The sequence below is a fragment of the Labrus bergylta genome, chromosome 12, assembly GCF_963930695.1.
Source record: "Labrus bergylta chromosome 12, fLabBer1.1, whole genome shotgun sequence".
NCBI lineage: Eukaryota > Metazoa > Chordata > Actinopteri > Labriformes > Labridae > Labrus > Labrus bergylta.
In genome coordinates this window covers 5,089,341-5,110,578 of record NC_089206.1, presented here as the reverse complement: position 1 = coordinate 5,110,578, position 21,238 = coordinate 5,089,341, and the positions used below count along the sequence as shown (strand labels likewise).

The window sequence follows — 21,238 nt, the reverse complement described above, 5'->3', positions numbered from 1 at the left end:
TGTAGATCAATCATGGCTGGTGGCCTGCGTCTTTTCGACATGTACTGTAGGTTATAAATCAGGCTTTGGGAGGGGAGTGGGTCACTGAAATTAAACATGTTGGAGCCTCTGAGCGAAACATAAACAAGCTGAAAGAAGTGCCATCCCATCGTGTGGGAACACAGAGCTGAAAACAACAAACCCAGAGGGAGTTTGACCTGCTATATTAATTTCTACAATGTCACATACTATACCTTACAGGCGTTGCATTTAAAGAGACACACACACCAAAACGGAGCGTTCTGAGAGAGCTGGTTTATACAGGGTCACAAACCTCCTCTGGTGCTTGATTCATGTTATATTTTGACAAAAGCACAGCACAGATGTTTCATTTAGAGCACAGGGGGACTGTTTGAAAAGGTGGAAGAGGGGTAAAATATGTCCTCTTTAAAGTTTCTTGTCCCCTTCCCACGATAACTTAAACATACAGTTCTGTTAAGATATTCTATTCAAACCTTCATTGCAGTTTCACTCTTATGATAACTCTCACCATGATTGAAATTATTTATTGCTTTATTATCCTCAAGTATTGCTTAATCAATGTGAGTACACCATAAAAGGATCCCTCTTTACTGTACTACCTCGTATTTTGGAATGCAGTTATTGTAGGCAACTCAGCGTCGAGCCAGAAAACAATAAAAAAAATTGATTGTCCCATATTTCTCCTAATTACAACAGCTGTGATCAATTTCCTCGCTTGTTGTTGTGTCCAATTACTTCCTTGACCAAATCCCCACAGTCCTCTTGCAGTGGAGCTGCAGCTCAGCAAACGAGCCGCTGCCTAAGGTTGTCTGGAACATTTATCCACCATGTACACGGGTTCACTGCGATGTAAACATATTTAACACGGACTCATTAGCAACGTCTAATCCCACATTTATCCCCGTAGTATGACTTTTAGTTTGACTGATAATGAGGCTAAGCGTGCTGTCTTGCATGTTCCTGTGTTGTACTTTGAACTACAGTAAAAAAAAAAGCACTTCCAGCATGCAGGCTTCTCACTTGTTTCTCATACTTTACCTGTGAGTGCCTTAGAGCGTGCGTTGTGGTTTAATACTCTTTCTCTCACAGAAAAACATATTTATCATTCTCGAAACCATGCAGCGAATAATTGACCAATTATTCAGTAAAAGGAAGTGCAGATTCTGCATAATGTCAGCCTCCTAAAAATGAAGCAAATTGACGGTGCAGAAAAAGCGATCTGTTTGAAGGAGTGCGTGGCAGGCCTTTGTAACTTGTGATTTAGTATCCAGAGTAATTACCCAGGTGTTGTCTTCCGCGGTTAAGTTCAACACCACGGCCAAAAAAGTTACTTCCTGTGGTGCAACACGAAAGAAGACGGAAAGCGATTATGCGAGGCAGTGTGGTGAGCAGCGATGATGTATGATGCAAACAAATCTACCTCTGGCTCTCAGACAGCAGCACATGGGCGACTGCTATCCTGATGCGATTAATCTCCATAATCTTTTGCAAGATTCAAGAAGATTGCTAATACAGAAAAAAAGAGACAAACCTGTTTACACACAGGTGCTGTTTGCAATGTTGATTACTGCCGTTGATTTTACTTTGAAAAGTGTCATCAAAGTTTGCAGTGTGAGATGAATTAGTTATTTTCCTCACGATAAGCTAGACAGCTTCAATCTTGATGTGAGTCAGATTAATTAAGAATCATGAGAAATGCTTGATGGTGAGAAAGCATGCAGGGAGAAATGATGAAGATAATCCCTGCTCACACAGATACACACATATACTTACTATTAACACACACACACACACACACACACACACACATCATTCTTCCCTAAAAGTGGTGGACAAAGAGATGTTTTCCAAGTCAATCTCCCGGGCTCATCCTTTGATGAAAGTCCGACCTTTTTCATTGATCTCTCTGTTATCTCAAATTGGTAGGACCTCTAGTCCAATAATGACTGACGGATGAAAAGCTCCTTTAAGTTTTCGTCTGCACACTTCCCCTACCACCAGAAAAATGTAAAGACAGAGCAATATCATCTTGAAGTTGAAGTTGAACAACAAGCCTGTGTGTGTGTGTGTGTGTGTGTGTGTGTGTGTGTGTGTGTGTGTGTTTTCCTCCGGAGTCAGTACTACCTCTCATTAGGTCCATCATTATGCTAATAAATCCAATTATCTCTCAGCTGTTGCATGCACGCATCCATGGAAAATGAAATTTTACACTCTGCTGCAACCCACGTGGAAGTTTTTATTGTTTTACAAAATTGAATCAAATTAGATTTGATTTGGGTTATTTGTATTTTTTTATTTTTTTTACACACTGATGAACAGAAGGAGAGCGTTCAATGTCAAGGTGAAAGTGGATCCAAAAGAAACCGCAGATATTACACACACAAAAGGCATGCAAGAAAATATTCAACCCCTTTTATTCGATAAACATGAGTCATCACTGATGAAGCTGTTAAGTTTTTAAAAGTCAGAACATTTAAATATTCAAGATACCTCAAGAACATTTTGGCAGACAGTTTATTTCATAACAACCAATTCTGGCCTCATTTCTTGCTTCTAATATCTTAAAAAATATGATGTTTATCTGGACTTGTTAGTGAATGAAGCTTATAATAAATGTAAAGTAGACAAACACACTTGTTAAGATTCAAGATTTTTGCATTTTTAACATGTTTAGGTGTTCACTTTGTTTCATGGGAAGTCAGTTCAGACTTTGCCTGTTGGGCTCATCTGTTGGAAAACAAACATGAACATGAAAGAGTTTATAGATTAATTTTCATACAGGAATTGGTCTCACAATGCAAAGCTAGTTCTGTAGGGACTGAGGCAAAACTTGATCAAGTCCGGGGTTGGTGGCTAGGATTTAAAAAAGCCTGTTCACTTCTAATCCCAGTTCAACCCGACAGAGCTGGAGCTGTTTTAATGGAGGGAAGAGGGACAAATTGCTGTGCCAAGACGTGCTGCATTTGCTGCCAAATGTGCATCTACTAAATGTAAAAAATAATTTAGATCCCTTTGTGGTGATTTGTTTCCACTCTCACAGAAAGGGTTTCATTCTTCTGATTTGCCTGCAATAAATCTGCTTTGATTTACAGTAAAAAAACACAGGCTGGATGAAAACGTTCTTCTGGACTCATGTAGCTGCAGCACTTGTGTCTCTTTGTAGGGAGTATTTGCAAAAGCTTGTTCATCTAACAAACCCACAAAAAAGGCAACAGGCATCGGAGTGCGCGCCTGTGTATGAGAGGAATAACAATCAAGCTGTCATTACCTTGAGGCCAGTTGTACTGGTAATTGTGAGAGGATGACAACAGGTTGGCTGGCATTAGGGCTCATCTTCCTCTGGCTAGTTTAGCACCTGCCTGCTGGCCACTTGCCTAATTTTTGTCTGACAGGCTCAGCAGGAATGATTGATGCCCGGAGGCCTCTGATGCTGCGTGTGTGTGTGTATGTGTGTGTGTTAAAGTGCCAAACTGCTCTATCTGAACACCACTATTCATATTGAAAGTCATTTAAAGCCACACCTGTCATTGCACACACAAGTTCTCCTTTGTATGCTTACCCCCAGACACACACACTCTGGAGATAAGCAGGTACTGTCTGCTGCTGATAATATTTTTGGAAATGTGAATAACTTCAGGAGGATTTTTCCGAGCCAATGTAGGTTACAAAAGATCTGCGGGTCCACTTTGTGTTTGGCTGATGCTGCACAATGCCCGTGGCCGACAATGAGTTTATTATAAGGGGAATGTCCTGCTGGCAGTGTCTCCTGGCTGTGTGGCTGACGGGAAGCTCCTTGTTAACATTGTTTAAGAAATACTGGCCAATTACCAGGGTGTTGTTTTGTTGTGAAAGACTTAATTCCCATGACCCCCCTTCCCCCGCCGATAGAGTCCAGTCAGACTTCACACATATCATAAGACCACCGCTCAAGCGTTCCTCTATTGTTCAGCGTCGATAATCTCCGTCTTTGCCTTGTGTATGACGACCTGAATGCAGTGTGGTATACTGAACCCCTTATCCTCTTTCTTATGCATCACACATATCCACACACACACACACACACACACACACACACACACACACACACACACACACACACGGGCTCCTTTAGCTCCAAAGAATTTTAAACCTCCCAATGTCCTGATACTATTGCATTTTTCATTGGTATTTTAAGCAAAGAGTTGTGAGGTCTTAGAAGTCAGCTGGCATTAATTCCTCTGAGGCGGAGAGATTCAACTTCTGCCTGGAAAGAGGCTTAAAAAGAAAGTTCTCCTGCTTTCCAAATGACTAAATTGCTCCTTTCTCACATAGATTTTCATATTCCTCAGTGGACAGGGGAACAATAGATTATTGATTGTGAATGGAGTTTGCTCTGTTTAACGCCCCAGTAATTTCAAAATGTTAAATATCTTATTAAGGGTGTGTCTCCTTTTTTAGAATATAAAGATTTTTAAATAGTTTTGATTCAGCCGAGAAGTTTGATCAGTTGTTTCATTGTTTTCCACGGTTGAGGGCTCTGAAGTGTCAGGGGTGCAGGTGTATAAATAAAACATCAAGGAAGGAAGAAAACACAAGAAAACGGAGGTCATTAATTCTTCTTTGTGGAAAAAAACATGAAATTTAATGTATTTTTTTTCTTCTACCATGAGATCAAGATGGAGACATGAGTGACTGAATATCACACAAAAGACAGATTTTTTTGTATTCAATGGGACAAGAAGGCTTAAATTAATGGAAATATTCGTAATGTGCTGTACAGTCGGGTTGTTGTTCCAACACATTCTCATCCCAGGTTGTCGGATACAGACACTTTGTCACACTGCTTTGGCATCTCATTCTGACCACAGACTGTTTAAAACATTGACGGTGTCTCAGTGACATCACCCTTTGGTTTCTGAAGCGATCTTTTGAAGCCCATCAATGGCAGTGTGCCTTAATGAAAACTTGCTGTCTCTAACTATCGGTCAACCTAATAACAGGTAAAGCGGTGCAGGCAAGGTGGACCTTGAGCCTCCTGATGAACAGATAAGTGAGGTTAATCACACCCTTATTTATGCGTAAATCTTATCAGTCATAAAATCAAAACGGATGAGCTATACATTTATTTTTAGACTATAATCATGCTTATTACTTCTGTAAAAATTGACATTTTTAAAACGGTTGCTAATGGGACTTGTGGGGCTTTTGCAGCCAGCCTCAAGTGGACACTTCAGGAACTGCAATTTTTTGCACTGGTTGAATCTTTAATGTGTCCTACAGATGTTGAGACTGCTTTGAAGTCATGTTCATTTGGTAAGGTTTACGCAGACAAAAAACTTCAGTTAACGATTATGGAAAACAGGGACGCTAATTAGCCTAGCGGTTGTGGCACACACCATGTAAAGAGGCTATACTCCTTGAACCGGGCAGCCTGGGTTTCACTGTGATCCTTGGTGCTTTTCCACATTTCATTCCCCACAGTCTCATCCCAGATTCCTTCTTTATTCACTGTGTTTCTCTATAGGCATAAAAGCCAAGCCACAAATATAATCTTTAAAAACCATGTTTCAGGAAACATACAGGGGTAAGTTTAAAAAATAAAAATAAAAACGTTACTTTTGGCTAGGTTTAAGCACAAAAACATGACGAGGTTTCAGAAAAGTTTTTGGGGAAATTTAGTATTTAAAAGAATGTATGCTACTTTTAGTGAGGTGTAGGCACTAAATATCAAATGGTTTTGTGCTGTGAACCTGACATTGGAATACATCATGGGATAGTTTCAGTCATTAATGCATAGTTTATTTTTGGTTTCAAACCCCCGTCCCAGTGGGTCCTAAAGTCCTCTCTCTGTTTGGGCCATCCATCCAATACAACAGTCAACCTAATTGGATCCTCCCCACTGTTACACTAAGTCACAAAACACAGGTTTCTCTTGTCATCTAATTTTGCCACAGGAGGGTTTAAGGTGCTTAAACTTGATCACGTCGAGTGCAATGCTGACTCTGAAGGATAACTTGTGCATCTGTATGAAACGCCAAAGAACTGCGACAAAGTGTTATATCGAAGGTGCTGGGGCTGAGGACGAGTTGTTGTTGCATGAGGCGCTGAAGTCTATTTTTGCATTAAATGAACTTCTCCATCTGATTCACATTTATTCTAGCCAGTTTGGAGAACCAGCGGTTGGTGTGTGTGTTTCTGTGGGACGACGTTTGAATGAAACCGAACTTTTGGTAGAGGGAAGCGGCGGCCGTCTGCGGTGAGCTGACGTCCACGACGAGACGGGAGAAGCCCCGGTCTTTGCAGAAATCCAGAGCCTTCCCCGTCAGCCGCGAACCCAGGTTTTTGCGTCGCCACGGATACACGACGACCATGTGCGACATCTCGGCGTAGCTCCCGTCGCCGGCTTCTTGGCCGAACTCCGCTCCCCCTCCCGAGACGCTCCCGTTGCAGTCGTCGAACCTCTCGCCGTCCTCCGCTCCCCTCTTCCCCGTCACCGCCACCATCCCCACCACCTTGGACTGGCCTTTGACGTCCGCCTCGGCCACCCACAAACCGTTATCGGGGTTCTCCAGGTAGTGCGCTTGAATGGCGGCCATGTCTGAGCTCAGCCTCCTCGCCACGTAGCCGTCGTAGATCTCATGGCAGCAGTAATAAATGAGGCCGGCCCACGCGCTGCCGAAGAGAAGCGCCTGGAAGTAGGAGCTGCCGCCCAGCACGTAGCCGGCCATGGAGATGCTCAGAGCGATGCCGATGTGGTCCGGGTGGCTCATGGCCTTGAAGAAAGCCGGGTAAACATGTTCGAGGATGCCGTCGCGAAAGAGAGAGCGGATCACGTGTTCGTCCGAGGGCTTAAACTCCCTGATGGAGAACTCGACTGTGTGGAAGAGGAAACAAAGAGGGCGGGAGGGAGAGAGAGAGGGGGAGCTCAGTGAGACTAATCTGCCCTGTTGTGCAACAAAACATTCCTCCTGGTTTCACAATACGGCTCAACATGCTCACATAACTTCTTGTACAAAAGAAAAACAATTACGAATGAATTCTACCTTTTTCCAGAACCTTTTAATTTGTAATTCAACTCTATTCCAATCAAACATTAAAAACTACATCGAGTGCATGACAATCAGAGGTGAATAACCCAATTAAAAGTAATGATTATCGCATTGTTCGAAGCTTTTAAGACTTCAAAGTGAGAGTCAATTTGAGTTTGATTCAACGAGCTCACATAAAAAGTGACAATAATGAAACTGTAAAGAAAGGTGAGAAACCCGGAGGCAACAAACAAAAGGTCTCGAGTTGAAATGTTTGATGTGTCATCCAGGCATGTTAGTAGTGCCATTCATTCACACCCTAGCTGTCTTATTAGTGCTGTTGTTTTTATAATCACATACTTGGAAATTTAAAAAAAATTATAAAAATGAGCATAATCAGAACATCAAACTTACAGTTATTTTTCTGGGCCATGCCGACTCTTTCCCCCCTCGTGTTGTCGTTCACTCTGAAGGACTCAGTGCTGCTGCTCGCCTGCACTTAAGCTACAGATTGTGGTAATCAGCCATTCTCACAAGGGGTTGAAATTAGTCGGAGCATGCTCACCTAGGAGCAGCATGCAAACGCCCACACACACACTGAAAAAAAAAAAAAAAAAACGTGTGGACTTTGAGGTGAAACATAAAACACTTCTTATTGTTGTGAGAACTTTTACCAAAGATTGAAACGGCTGTGATTTAAGAAAGTGTCCTCGAGAGTTTAATTGAAATTAATCACAGTGTTGCTTTGATTACAAAACTTTTTTTTTTCAAAACTTAATTAGCTTAGTCAACAGAGTAAGGAACTCCATCATTGTATTTCTCAAGGAGGATGAGCACAGATCGTGAATATATTAAAAGCAGAACGCTGAGCAGAATGTGAATTTGAGCACTTCAATAGATATTTTTCCAAGAATAAAACGTTCTTATTGAGGACGTTTTTTTTTTAGTGCTTCCCTTTTTGACTGTGATATCTGAAGAAACTGTTCTGGATCTCCACACTGTTTCCACCCGGGAATAAGAGGTGAGAGTAGAATTAATATTGTGGAGAGCCCCTCTGACACAAAAGTCTTCCACGGTGTCAGTGACAGTGTCTTTTGCAATAACCCAGTGGCTCTCTGACATGATTAAATTTCCTTGGCAGGTATCGTCCTTTACACCCGTTTCAATCAATAGAGCCGCCTCATGAATCTGTGAGCACTGGAAGGTCAAGAGACCTGGAACTTTTTGGAAACCGTTTCACATCCACCGTGTGAAATCTGATTTTTTTTTCCAGGCCTCTTGGCCTTTCAGTAACCGCGTTTGGCGAGTACAAATTAATTATTCAGTTTACATTTAGAAAGATTCAAAACCCTCTGTCAGAAATTCAATTATGGATGTGATTACAATGCTCTCATTTGTTGGACTCTTTTTCCTCTAATAGTCTCATTTTACTGTAAAGTCAAGGCACTGATTAAGAGGTCCAACAAAGCGACATTTCTGTAATACAGCCACAGATGTAATACCATTATTGAATCGTTTTATGCAATCTATGAATACAACATGAATCTGAATAGATCGCACTAGGACTAACTTTAAAGCTCCACCAGCACAAGGTTAAACACAAATATCAGAGTGCACATGCTTTATTGAGCTCACTAATAATATACAGAATGGAAATCAGACACTGTCGACGAGCTGATGAATCCATTAAAATCCTGATTTTACCAGCGAGGTGCCGAGAATTAGACAGTTACAGCAGAGCATGAAGTGACGGGCTTGGTTTAAGTTAGTTGGTGATTTAATGAAGAGCGATGCATATTTACTCTTCTATACATTTTTGTGTTTCTACGTATACAGGTGAAATTCTAGGTGCTTTCATTGGATGCATTACAGGAAAGTGTTTTAACAGTCACACACTATTGACCTGCTAAACGTTCCTCTGACGCTCCAACACTCTGTCTGGTGTCTCCTTTGTCATATCTGTCAATTTCATTTAAATATGTTTATGCAGCCTAGAAAAAAATACCATTTTGTTTGTGTTGAGCATGTGGGTGCAGACAGAGTGTGGTTCGTTCTGGGACGTTTGAACGCCCAGTCGAGGTCCCCACACAATGACAAAGTTCCAACATGGACGCTCTGCTGACTTCATTCTTAAACTCAACTTTATATTATACGCTTTAAAATTTAAGACATGGAAGGTTAGATGGTTCATTTAAAGTTTCTTATGCTAATTGGTGGTTAGGGTTAGGGGTTAGGGGTTAGGGTTATTGGTAAGTCTATTTAAGCTACACAAAAATCAAGGCTGGACGGTGTAGTGGGCATTTGGCATTCACATGAAACGGCACATAAATCCAGCAGGATTAGCTCTGCTTCGGTGACAGCGGGATCAGAGGCAGTGTAAAGGTTTGTGAGGTTCAATGTAAGTGCACAGAGTCACATATCAGACCAGAACAGTTTAAATACAGTTTAGCTTGATACCCACCATAGGACCAAATGTAAAAAGTTTAACATATGCTCAACCAACTTCACATCTTAATACTATGTCGATGTAATACAGCATTATAAAGTTATTCAAGGCATGTGCTCAGGATGTTTTCAGGTTATTAAGTTTCCAACTATCTGTCGTTATTGCTCCCATTAGAACCAACTTCTGTTTGCCCATTTCTGTGTCAGTGTGCAAGAAGCCCAGGAGGCCTCGTCCCGGCAGCAGAAGATCCAGGCTCTCGAGTAGAAGGAGCTCCCCCAACCTTCAGCGAGGTGATCGGGCTCTACTACCACCTGACATCCCTGACGCCCAGCCTCCACCATCGGACTGTGTTATCCCAACAACCACCGCCCGTCCTCATTCATGCACGGCCCGCTCCGACCTCCACCTCAGCAGCAAGGACGTGTGGACAAAAGGAACGCTAGGAATACAAAGGAGAAATCTGTTCTTTTGTAAAGCTCAAGATAAAACTTGTTATGAATTGGCGCTTTACAAATAATGATTGATTGTTGGGTCTCTAAATGGTCTAGACCTGCTCTTTTTGTTAAGTTTCTTAAGATAACATTTGTTATGTATTGGCACTACACAAATTAATATTGCTTGACCCAATCTACCGCTGAGCCACAGCCGCCCAAAACATGGTAGAAATCTGTAAACTCAAAGGTAAAACTATCATGTCAGAAGTAGTTTTTTACATCATGATCATTTTGGTGAATTTCTTGCATAACAAAGTTGGCATTGGATAAAGTTTTTAAAAATCAAACTTTAAGTTCTGGCTGGTACTTGTAAATTAAAAGCACAAGCTGTAACATTAATCAAGCCACCTTGACTGTTTCATGGTATGAATTACCACACAAGTCTCCCAACACCGCTTGATAAAACAAGCCAAGGGTGCTTCAGATTTGATTGCACATTTGTGTTGCAACAAAAAAGTCACTCTAAGAAAAGAAAAGGCACAAGTTGCCGTGGAAACCAAACACTGCGGGCGAAACTCCAGCCTCCACTTCTGATTGGGACAATGAGAGCCTGGTGAAATACATTTTCATATTCATGGACATGCACTTCCTACAAGAACCTGTTCGGCATGCCTGTCACAGAGCCACGACATTAAGGGATTAAACCATTACATTATTGAGTTCTTCCCCCGGATCCAGCTGCTCGCCATCACTGAACCCACCTCACACAACTTTATTTCCAATCCACTGCGCCTCTGCAAAAACTCTGAACAGACTCCGGCTTTCTTTGTGGCTCACTGTGTCTCGTAAGTGCATACAGAGTGTGCAAAAGCATCCCCCAGAGATTTCCATTTAGCTCCAGCCATCTTTTATTACTATAGTACCCATCTTTGCTCTTGAATGGAACATGTTGGGAAATGGTTCTGCATTTAGGAGGGGGTAATGTCAGAAAGCGTCCCTATCAAAGTAAACAGAGGTATTAAGTTGGACTTGGTATTTTCAACTATAAATTGCAACGAGAGTGGAGGCTTTTTGATAACAAGTATGTTTATGAAATCAAAACGGAGTCCCCCCACAGTGTGTGCCAGTGATGATAATAACTAATCAGACCTATTTGTTGTTTTTGTACCAGGCTGTAAACATGTTTATTTATGCTGTGAAAACTGTTTTTTTTCCTGTTGTTTGTTTGCAGCTTGCTGTGTTCCTGGAGTGGACACTCTTGCACGAACTGCAGGATTTTGCACTTCCACATTGGCTTCATTTTTCAACATGGGAGGATGCTGATTGGGACCGATTTTTTTATGTATACGTTGTGTTTGAAGCATGTATATTGGCTTTAAATGTGCAACCTTGTGTAAATATGTGTTTTAAATGACAAATGTCTTCCTTTTTCATGACAATACAGTCGGTTATGTCCTTTTATATTCATACTCATGAGACTTAAAGGCTTTATATGTGATTTTTTGATCCAGCAGATGTCGCCCTTGAGCACCAGCATGAAACCAAAACAACTCACGCTGCATTGTTGTGTTAGCATGCTAATGCTAGCGATCTTTATTATGCTGGTATCTTCACACTGCATGTAAATTTACCTGAAATGAGCGTGATCTAGAAACACAGTTAAGCAGTGAGTACAGTATGTTATTCTTCTTTTCTCTAGTCCCTCAATTAAACTACTTTTATACACGAGGGGAGGAGTCAGCCGGCCGTCCTGGCGATGTAAACAAACTGAAGATAGGACTCTGAAAACTCTGAAAACATCACAGACAGTGGGACTCGGGTGTTACACCCATTGTAGACAGTCATGACTCACAGAGTTATTTTCAGAGGATATACTTGATTTCTATTATATTTAAGTGTGAAAAATCACATATTAAGCCTTTAAAGTAGCATTTAGGCAGATTTTGTGACCTTTTGACCTGCTATGCTCAAGGACAAAGAATTGGGAACAATTGTTTTAAAGTGCCTGAAAGTGATTTCTTGAAATGTATGTTAAATTTCTAATTACAGATCATGAAGTAATTGTTCTAAAAGCCCAGGGGTCATATTATGCTTTGGATATCTCGTCAAACTTTCTCAAATTAGTAGAGATAAGACTTCACGATGAAAGCCTGAAAATACAGCAAACTGTCGAGCAGAGGAAGAAGTGTCTCTTTCAAAGCTTATTTTATGATAATCTGATTTTACCTCAATCCAAGTCACGCTTCGCTCTCTGAAACTGCTCAGACACTTCACACATTGTAAGCAGTCAATAGCGATTGTCTCACCTCCATCTAAGAATCAGGTCATTTTGATTGTGGAAATAAAAAGATCTCAGACAGACATAAACCTTCCTTTATATGCAGCAGTCGACAGTCTTTTACATTTCGCTGAAATATAACGAAAAGTTGTCTAGACACATATTAGATTTGAGAATGGTGATGGTATCGGCTCTAAACCATACACAGATGAGAGATGGTCAGTGCTTGACATTAACACGTTTTCCTCTAATGCTCACAAACGTTCATAGTTTTATTTGCAATATATTTCATACTGGAATCATCCTGTAAATGAGTGGTAAATCTTTATTATTATTTAAAAATTTGGCCTGAGTTGGGTTCTGGAGAAAATGCTTTAATCCTAAAATCTGACGTTGTTAATACTAAAGTGTTAATTCTCTGGTGGACATCGCAGTGTTTAGATATTCCTGCGGCGTCTCTTTTATTCTATTTTTATTTATCTGGTTTGTAGCCCGAGGGTGGTTATGGGGAAGGTCGTTTTGGAGGATCATTTTTTTTGTTTCATTATTGTGGGACATCCAAGAGTTAGTACGTCGCTTAGTACTCTTAAATTTTTTTTTCCATTCTTTATTTTAGAATTTGTACCGCTAAAATATTACAAAGCATTGACACAGAAAAACACAGAAAAAACTATTTTGTGCAGTCCTCAGCTTTTTAAATATAAACAAAAAGAACTAAATAAGTCTCATAGTTTTTAAGTGTTAAAAAAATATATATAAAGGCTTCAAATGACTGCACATTTGGAGGACTCTGTCCGTCATTAATTCATTATTAGAACATGTTTGAGGCTAGATGACAGCACTTGTCATGACTAAAAGAAACGATATATTCTGTTGGTGGGAAAGAGTCCTTAACTCCTCCTTCTGTTATCTTTGTGGCTCAGTAACAACACATACCAACTTCAGGTGAACAAGAGCCAGATGGCCTCGTCACTTGGGTGTAAACACGAGTAGTTTGTGGGTATGATGCTGATTTTCTTCTTGCTACACATCTTAAGGACAACACAGCTCCACTCTTTGTTCCCCGAGTTTCTTATTCCTGTTATTTGCATTTATATTATTTTTGTACTCTCTGATTGTTCATGTTTTATTCTGTGATTGTCCTGAGTTTGTGCCTTTGCTCTGTCTGTCAAAGCAAACATCAGTTATTAAAGGTGCTATATACATAATGGGATTATGATTAATAATGCATGAACAAGCATCTTGACGTCCCTACCACTCCTCCACCACCTCGAGATGCTCCGGGATTAAAGGAGCGAAACATCAGGGTAAAGGGTGGCTCCCAGCTGACGACCCTGCAGCCTGCTAAATTGTCGGCGGTGTGACAGACAGGCAGGAATACCAATAATACTGTTAGAATAAGAACAGGTGCTTCCGTCTAACACAGCGAGCCCAGAGTGTGTTGGTTGAAATGGAACTTTGTTATTCTGTACATCTTTTTGACAACCTCTGATATCACCGTCGTCAATGTGAGAACAATTAAGCATTTTCTGTTTGCTTTTTCATTTTCTAATCAAAATGCATTTTTGACAAATACAGCTGTCTGTTTGTCAAATGTGTATTTTCCATTTGGTCTGAAAAGGGACTAACAGGCTCTCTGATAATGCTCCGATCAGAGAGTTATCACAGGGACTCCATAATAATTATTATGTTGCTTGGTTTAGTTTATTTTTAAGTGCAGGATCAACACAGACATGATGTTTACTAAAGGAACCCAGATGACATAATCCTCTCATGTTAGAATATTATGCGTCTTCTCTCTTTGAATTTAAAGTTAATCGGACCCAAATAAATATCTCAAAGCCGACTATACTTTTACAAAAAAAAACCTTGAGTTGAGGTGGTCCGTGCGTTCTCCTCCTGAATACAGATTGAAAGACAACAAAAGTCTTTTCAGCAGAACTATATTGTGGTTGCGGCTCATCCCGGCTCTCTGGGGACGGCTGGCTGAGAGCAGGAAGCTGCAGCGGCAGCAGCCTGAAACTAAACTCCATCTATCACACTTAAAAAAGCTGCCCACCTCCACCTCACCACCAATACGCTGGGAGATGTTGGGGGGGGGGGGGGATTAGAGAGGGATTTTGTTGAGAGATAAAGCTGTGAATAACCATTGGTTTGTTTTTCATTAGGGGAGGCTGGTATTGTTTAAGGTTAATTACTGACTGGGGGACATGGCTCGGAAGGATACAAGTCCCCGTGTGGCCGTGGGCTATATTAAACAGCTGATTTGTCTCAGACAAGGCACATTCTGAAGAGCGGCATCTTAAAGACGCCTGACAAACAAAGGACGTAGCACTGTGGAGGAAACTAAAGACGATCAGTAAGTTCATAGAGGAGCCAGATAAATGTAATTCACTTATCGCAGTTAATCTGCTGTTGAAGAAAAACAAGAGCAAGGCAGCTATTTTAACTCGCTTGAAGGCCTTTCTCACATACACAGCAGCTGGAAAAACTCACTGGCACTGAGCATAGGGTGAAAATGTGAACGTATTTTTGAAGCATACAATCTCCCTTATTTTAAAGAACAAGTTTTGGAGCCTTAAAAAACGGCATATTTCATAATTCAGGGGCTTAGGAGAGGAATGAGACCATCACAAATGTAAGCAAACTACACACTTGCACGTTTTGCTTTCATCAATACACCTCTTCTGTGACATTTCCCATAACATTTTGGGAATGCCACCACCTTGCTTTTTTGCAATATTTAAATGTGTTAAATGCTGAAGTCTGTGCATTAACAAAGACACTGTACCGGAACGTTGCCAACTTATTTGTGCAATTCTTGATCATTAAAAATAAGAATAAACTAAAAATGGGGATCGAACCAATCGACTCTGATTGATTTTACTAGTATCATATCAAAGTTTCAAATTCTGGTATCATGACAACACTAGAACACAATTCTTCAAAAAAGTGTTTTGTTTTGGTACTGTTTTGTCCCTAATCTGATTTTTGTATCATATTCATGATAGTTGAGACAGCAATTTTGTCTCTTGTATTCCTATGTTTTTTTTATCTTCAATGTAAAGCACATTGAGCTTACCTGTAATGAAATGTGCTTCATAAATAAACTTCTATTCTATTCTGTGTGAAGTCGGGATGAACCGATACAGGAAAACGGCTGGTTATTGGGCAATTCACAGACTCAAATGAAATGCTTTTTGACTGGTCAATAAATCCAGTAATATCGGCACATATGTGGGATAAAAGAGCAGCTACCAATAGTCACTGGATATGCTAATGTTATCCGCTAGCCGATTAATCTTTTGGGCTTTATTTTCTGCTATTAAGTTTGTTTTGTGGAAAAATAGTAAACAATATGCATTTATTTGAACCTACAAACAGTCACCATTACTGAACACTATTAGCACGAATCATCAGCCTGCACCTTTCTGCACACCTGTCCAGTTCCTTCATAACTCCTATTGCCCTTTTTTGTATTATATTGTTTATATTTATTATATATATTTTTTATTTGCTTTTATCTCTTAGTTTCTTACATCTTTTTAAATCTTTGGTCCTCTTGGTCTCAGCTCATGTTGTTGGGTTCTTGTGTTCCTGGGTTCTTATGATGGTTGGGTTATATATGTCTGGTTGAGTATCGTGCACTTTGGGTTCTTTTTTGTTGAATTGTTTTTAATTATTTTTGGTATTTTGCATCTGTTATATTCTTACTGTTGTTATTGTTTTTCTGTGTTTAGTTTGCTTTGTTCTTGCTGTTTGTCAAAGCACTTTGTAAACCTGTGTTTTTAAAAGGTGCTATATAAATAAAGTTATTATTATTATTATTATTATTATATATTTGATTCTTTACAACCTATTGTATCCTGTTTTAATCCTCTGACTTTTTGATTTTCTGTAAACCTACTTGGGAATAAACCTTATTCTCATTCTGAAACCGACAACCTCCCTCTGAGGTTCGACACGTGGGAGAGACAATTCCAGAAAAGTCAGGACCTGATTAACTTGAAATGTGAACGGGGCTCTGAAATCTAAAAACAGTAACAGAACTCTTTCAAAGCGCTGGAATGAAATCCAAGAGAAGGCGAAAGCAGACTGAATTATTTCACCATATCTTTTTGTCTTTTCTCAGTTTCTGAGGTATCAACACATCATGCGAGAGTGAACAAGAGTTTGACGTATGTAGATAAGATTTAGCAGGATTATCACAGTAATTATCACACGCGATTCTAGCTGTGATGATCACACATTTTATGGTTTACAAAAAGATGTGTGAGAGCTGTTTAAATATTCATGTGTGCATCTTAGCTTTATTCAAATGTACTGTGAGGACTTTAGAACAAGTTGTTAATCAGTGCTGATGCCACTTTTCAACACAATATATTAACGGTTGGTGAAAAGTATGGAAGTTCAAAGACAGCAGGAGGATTTCTAACATTACAGGACTTGAAAAATGAAGGCAGGCCCGCCCAAAAGAAATGGCCAGGCCCCTGAAAGGCCTAGTAAATTGGCCCTTCCCATGATGTTATTTAGTTATGTCAACACTGGACTGCACATTGGATCGGTAGTGTTCAATGGTAAATGGACTTCAGACTCTTCAGAAACTCAGGGCTCTTACACTGCAGGTGAAACTTATCCATTCACCATTCACACATTGATGGCAGAGGTGACTATAAAAAGTGTCCATCAGTATTAACTAATCCGTTCATACACATTCACAGGCGGTTGATGAAGCAACAGGAGCAACTTGGGGTTAAGCGTCTTTCCCAAGGACACATCGGACATGTGGCTTGCAGGAGCTGGGGATCGTACCTACCGGTTAAAAGGCAACCGACGCGACCACTGATCCCCATCCGTCTCTGATCAGCTTTTGGAGCCGACTGAAAATAGTGAGTAGCAGGTCATGGCATGGCTATACTAACGCAGTTTGACTTTACTGACTTTACATTTAAGGTCTATGGGCCCGCTAACTATGTGCACATTAAACACACACTCACAAAAATGCTAACATTCTTATAAAAAGAGGGGCTTTACATCTTGAAACAGGCAACAATACATGAAATGTGTATTTTTGTTGCATTAATAAGTAATAGTGAGCATTTAGGGTGAAAATAACATTTTTTAATTTTCATTGGGCATTGGCTTTCAGGAAGGCTGTCAGTAAAATAACCAGGACACACCATCTGTCCACAGGGGGCGCCAAAAACGACACAAAATAAAGTTCCTCAGAGTTACTTTAACTTCTGTCTAAAGATGATTACCACTTCACATCTCAGACTGTTGCCCTCTTTCTGCTCTTTTGATCCTGAGCCTGAAATTTAGCTTGTTAATGTTCGGACCACTCCTCATGATTATTATGAGGAGTGCTCATATCTCTGCACTACCTGGAGAACCACGATTTCTGCCCATTACGTTAAGGATTGTCATTTTTATTTCTCCTCTATTCCTGATGTTCATGCACAGCAATCACGATGGAACGCCTTGTTTAATGGCAATCTTAATTTAACATGGCCGTGCCGGCGAAGGAGTGGAGTCTATTATTACCACTTTAGATTATTTATTTTTCCATTGACCTGGCGGTGCTCGGAGTTCATTTAAAAGTAAACAGCCTCCCGTTTGACTGAGAGCAGGTTTTTAATGGACTCTGCAAAAACTGTATCGCAAAATTGGATTAGATGTAGAGTGGATTCAAATGTATAATTCCCTCTGACATAACCTACTACAAATGCAGGTCCCATAGTGCACCATAATGCATGTCTTTTTACAAGGTGAAAGCTCTATACTAGAGTGCAAATGTAACTGCGGGATGAAAGGGCGGCTCAAATAAAGCAATTTGCTCCATCAATTTGTGGCACTTATGAGAATATTATTAATTACAGCTGTTTGGGTGAGGCTTAGAAATAACAGGGAAATACATTACGAAGTAAACAAACCCAAATGAGAAATGATTACTGATATATAACTCAGGACTCTCCAAGTGATCTCTGCTTCAGCCAGTTTCAACACCCACTCTTCCACCCCTGAATCCAGTTCTAATTAGTGAGACGGATCCAACACAAACTGCTGCATCCTGCTGCGCGTTGGTTCTTTTGGGCCATGTTGTCATACTTTCACACACAGAGGAAGTTAATGAGGATCACAACTGACAATACCTGCATTTTCATCCCTGGAATTTTTCAATCAGATACAAAGCCTGGTGAGAACTTGAAAGCCCCAACATTTGCAAGCTCACCTGCTCCAAATAGGATCATTCATATACAGCATTTGGTGAGAGGAAGCACTGAGGGAAACTGCTTGCAACATATGCAGATTCAATCAAATATCCATGTTAGAAGTACTCATTAAAAATACTTCAAGGGCAGAAGTTACTCAGTTTAACAAGTTAAAGTGCTGGCTATGTAGAAAGGGATCTCGCCTGAGGGTAAAATATTTATCAGTATTAAAGTTTTTCATTTTCAGATGCATTGACAACAAATGTAGTTTATTGATGTTATGTGTATTTAGATCTTTATAGAGCAGTGCAGTGATGACATATTTTTATAGGCCAACCAGGAAGTAAGCGATGCGTTGGTTCTGTTGTCAAAAAAGCCAATGGGTTTGTTCTTTGGGTTTTTGGATTTTTGCCAAAAATAAGCTCTGAAAAAGCCCAAAAAGTGAATGACACTTGCATGTTTTGTTTAACAAGAACGTCTTCACAAATGAACACTATAGTTTTTGAAGCGTAAACACAATCTGTGTAGTTAAACGGCTAAATCTGAATGATAATATCTTTTTTAAAAACACTGGTTGACAAAATGTTTTAACATTCAGCAAATGCATGAAAATACCAAAGCAAGAGAACCCAAACACAGAAGAAGAACCACAACAACAAACAACCCAACAGCAACAGAACCCAATCAACAAATTACCCAACAACATCTTTAACCCAACCAGCAGAAGACCCACCATGAGAGTCATTATGAGATCATAAGAACTCAACAACACACAATCAATAAAACATAAAACAATGTTCTATAGAAGAACTACGCCATGGTTTACTGACTTTAACATCACCATCACTTAGCTTCCAACCAGTAGATGAGTTTCCATGTTCGACGTGATGACGTTGAATGTTACCTACTAAACTCTGTAGGCGCAGTTAGCCAGTTGCTAACAATCGCCTTTTGTAAGACATGAAGAAGCTTTACAACCGGCCGTGCCACGCTTCCATTTAATCCAGAACTAGCGTTGGGTTAGATGTAGGGGTGAATCACAAATTTACATGACCTTGTTTGTATCCTGTTTTTGTTATTTAGGGAGGCGGGTTGGTTTCTTTGATTTCTCAGGTTAGTTCAGTTAACTCTCGTAAAACAATCTTATGTTTGTGAATCATCTTTATGTTAAAACATTAAAAACAACATGACTGCTTGGGACTTTACGGGAAATTGGCCTTTTCCTGGTTGTGTCCTGGCCTCTCCTCCATCAAGATTTATCTGACAAGTCTGTTGCCATTGGCACATTTTGCTTTCATCAATACATCTCTTTTTGTGACATTTCCCATAACATTTTGGGAATGCCACCGCCTTGCTTTTTTGCCAAGAGTTAAATGTGTTAAACGCTTAAGTCTGTGCATTAACAAAATGAAGCGAGAGCCAGGAGTTGATTAGCCATAGCTTTGCATAAAGATTGGCAGAAGGGCTTAATGGCTCCCCTGTCTCTTTCCAAAATCCTAAATTATAGCCAGCCCTAAATGTTTAAATCAAAAAACCAAGGACATGTCTTGAACTTGAGAACCCTGGGGGCCTGAGGCCTCTGGGCAGTTATAAGCCTGGTGGGTAACTAGCCACATTCATTTATCTGGTTCTTCTCTAAGAGACATATTCTGATGGACAAATAAATGGTTTACTCACACAACAAATTGTGCAGATACCCTTGCTAAATGACTCTACCTTAAATCCAGTAAAACCCTTATCCATCAAACCATTTCTCCATATTGTTGGGTATGTATAGCTGGTACTCACAGCAAACTTAAAATCTCCTTTTCCAGAACTGGCAGAGAAAAAAAAAGAAAATCTAGGTTGTCTTTCTTCAAAGACTTTGCAAACATCACACTTGACGACACCCAGACAGAGACAGTGAAGCTCAGTGAAAGCAAATGAGGTTAACAGCCACTCCCTGCATCAGCACTGAGAACTGATTAGGGAAATACTCTCAGTTCTGATAAAATGTGTCAAATACAAGTCAGAGCGTCTTTTCAGCAAGTCGCACCTGCACATTATCAGACAGCGAAATGTGTTTCGACATCCACGTGAAGGGCAATAAACACTCAGTTTCTGCCAAACCCTGACTCTGAAAAGGATTTCATAAAATGAATTTCTATTTCCAAGGCATGTACTGTAAACACCTTTTGGAATATTAAATCGATTTTTATTGCGCAACAATTCTTTTCATCAGTCGTCCAATCTGCCCCACATATACAGAAGCAGCCACACTGTCAGTTCAAAAAGCTACAGAGAGATCACGCAGTGCGGCTTACAAATACATGAGTGGAAAACACAGATGTATGTCACGATGAAGGAGCAAGGAACTCCCAGGATGAGGTCATTTCTAATCCGTTTGAAGAAAGCGCACATATCCTAAAAGGAGTTCATACTGATAATACTATGAGAGGGTTACACAGCAGCAGAGATATCTTTTGATCTGAAGGTTCATAAAAAGGTTTTTAAGGGCTGAGCTCCTGCAAAGTTTAAAATACTATTTTTTTTAAAAGAGGCCTTTGACCTGTTCTTAAAATGCACAAACAGCCTCCTGCAGTAGAGTTGTAATGTCTGGAAGTTTACTCTTAACTAGTGCAACTTTTGGCTAGATTAAACTGTGAATCAATAACCCTGCTCTCTACTTTATACAATCTACACATACATTTATACATAGGGTTCCTTATCACGCTCTTACCTGTGGGTTGCTTTTGTTAAGATAAACGACTTGCACTATAAATCTTGTCATACACAATAACATCCACACAACCTCGATGTACGCCTCTGCTTTTACTGCTCCTTCTGTATACCAGTTGAAA

General features: G+C 40.1%; 1 protein-coding gene across 1 annotated transcript; it reads right to left on the bottom strand.

The window, feature by feature from the left end:
- Positions 1-2,145: 2,145 nt before the first annotated feature.
- LOC109996651 (probable N-acetyltransferase camello) lies at positions 2,146-7,558 on the bottom strand. Its single transcript, XM_020650894.3, has 2 exons — positions 7,443-7,558; positions 2,146-6,874 (listed from the first exon to the last, which is right to left on the bottom strand). The coding sequence occupies exons 1-2, from the start codon at positions 7,459-7,461 to the stop codon at positions 6,123-6,125; spliced, it is 771 nt and encodes a 256-aa protein (XP_020506550.1). The 5' UTR covers positions 7,462-7,558; the 3' UTR covers positions 2,146-6,122.
- Between the last annotated feature and the right edge of the window lie 13,680 nt (positions 7,559-21,238).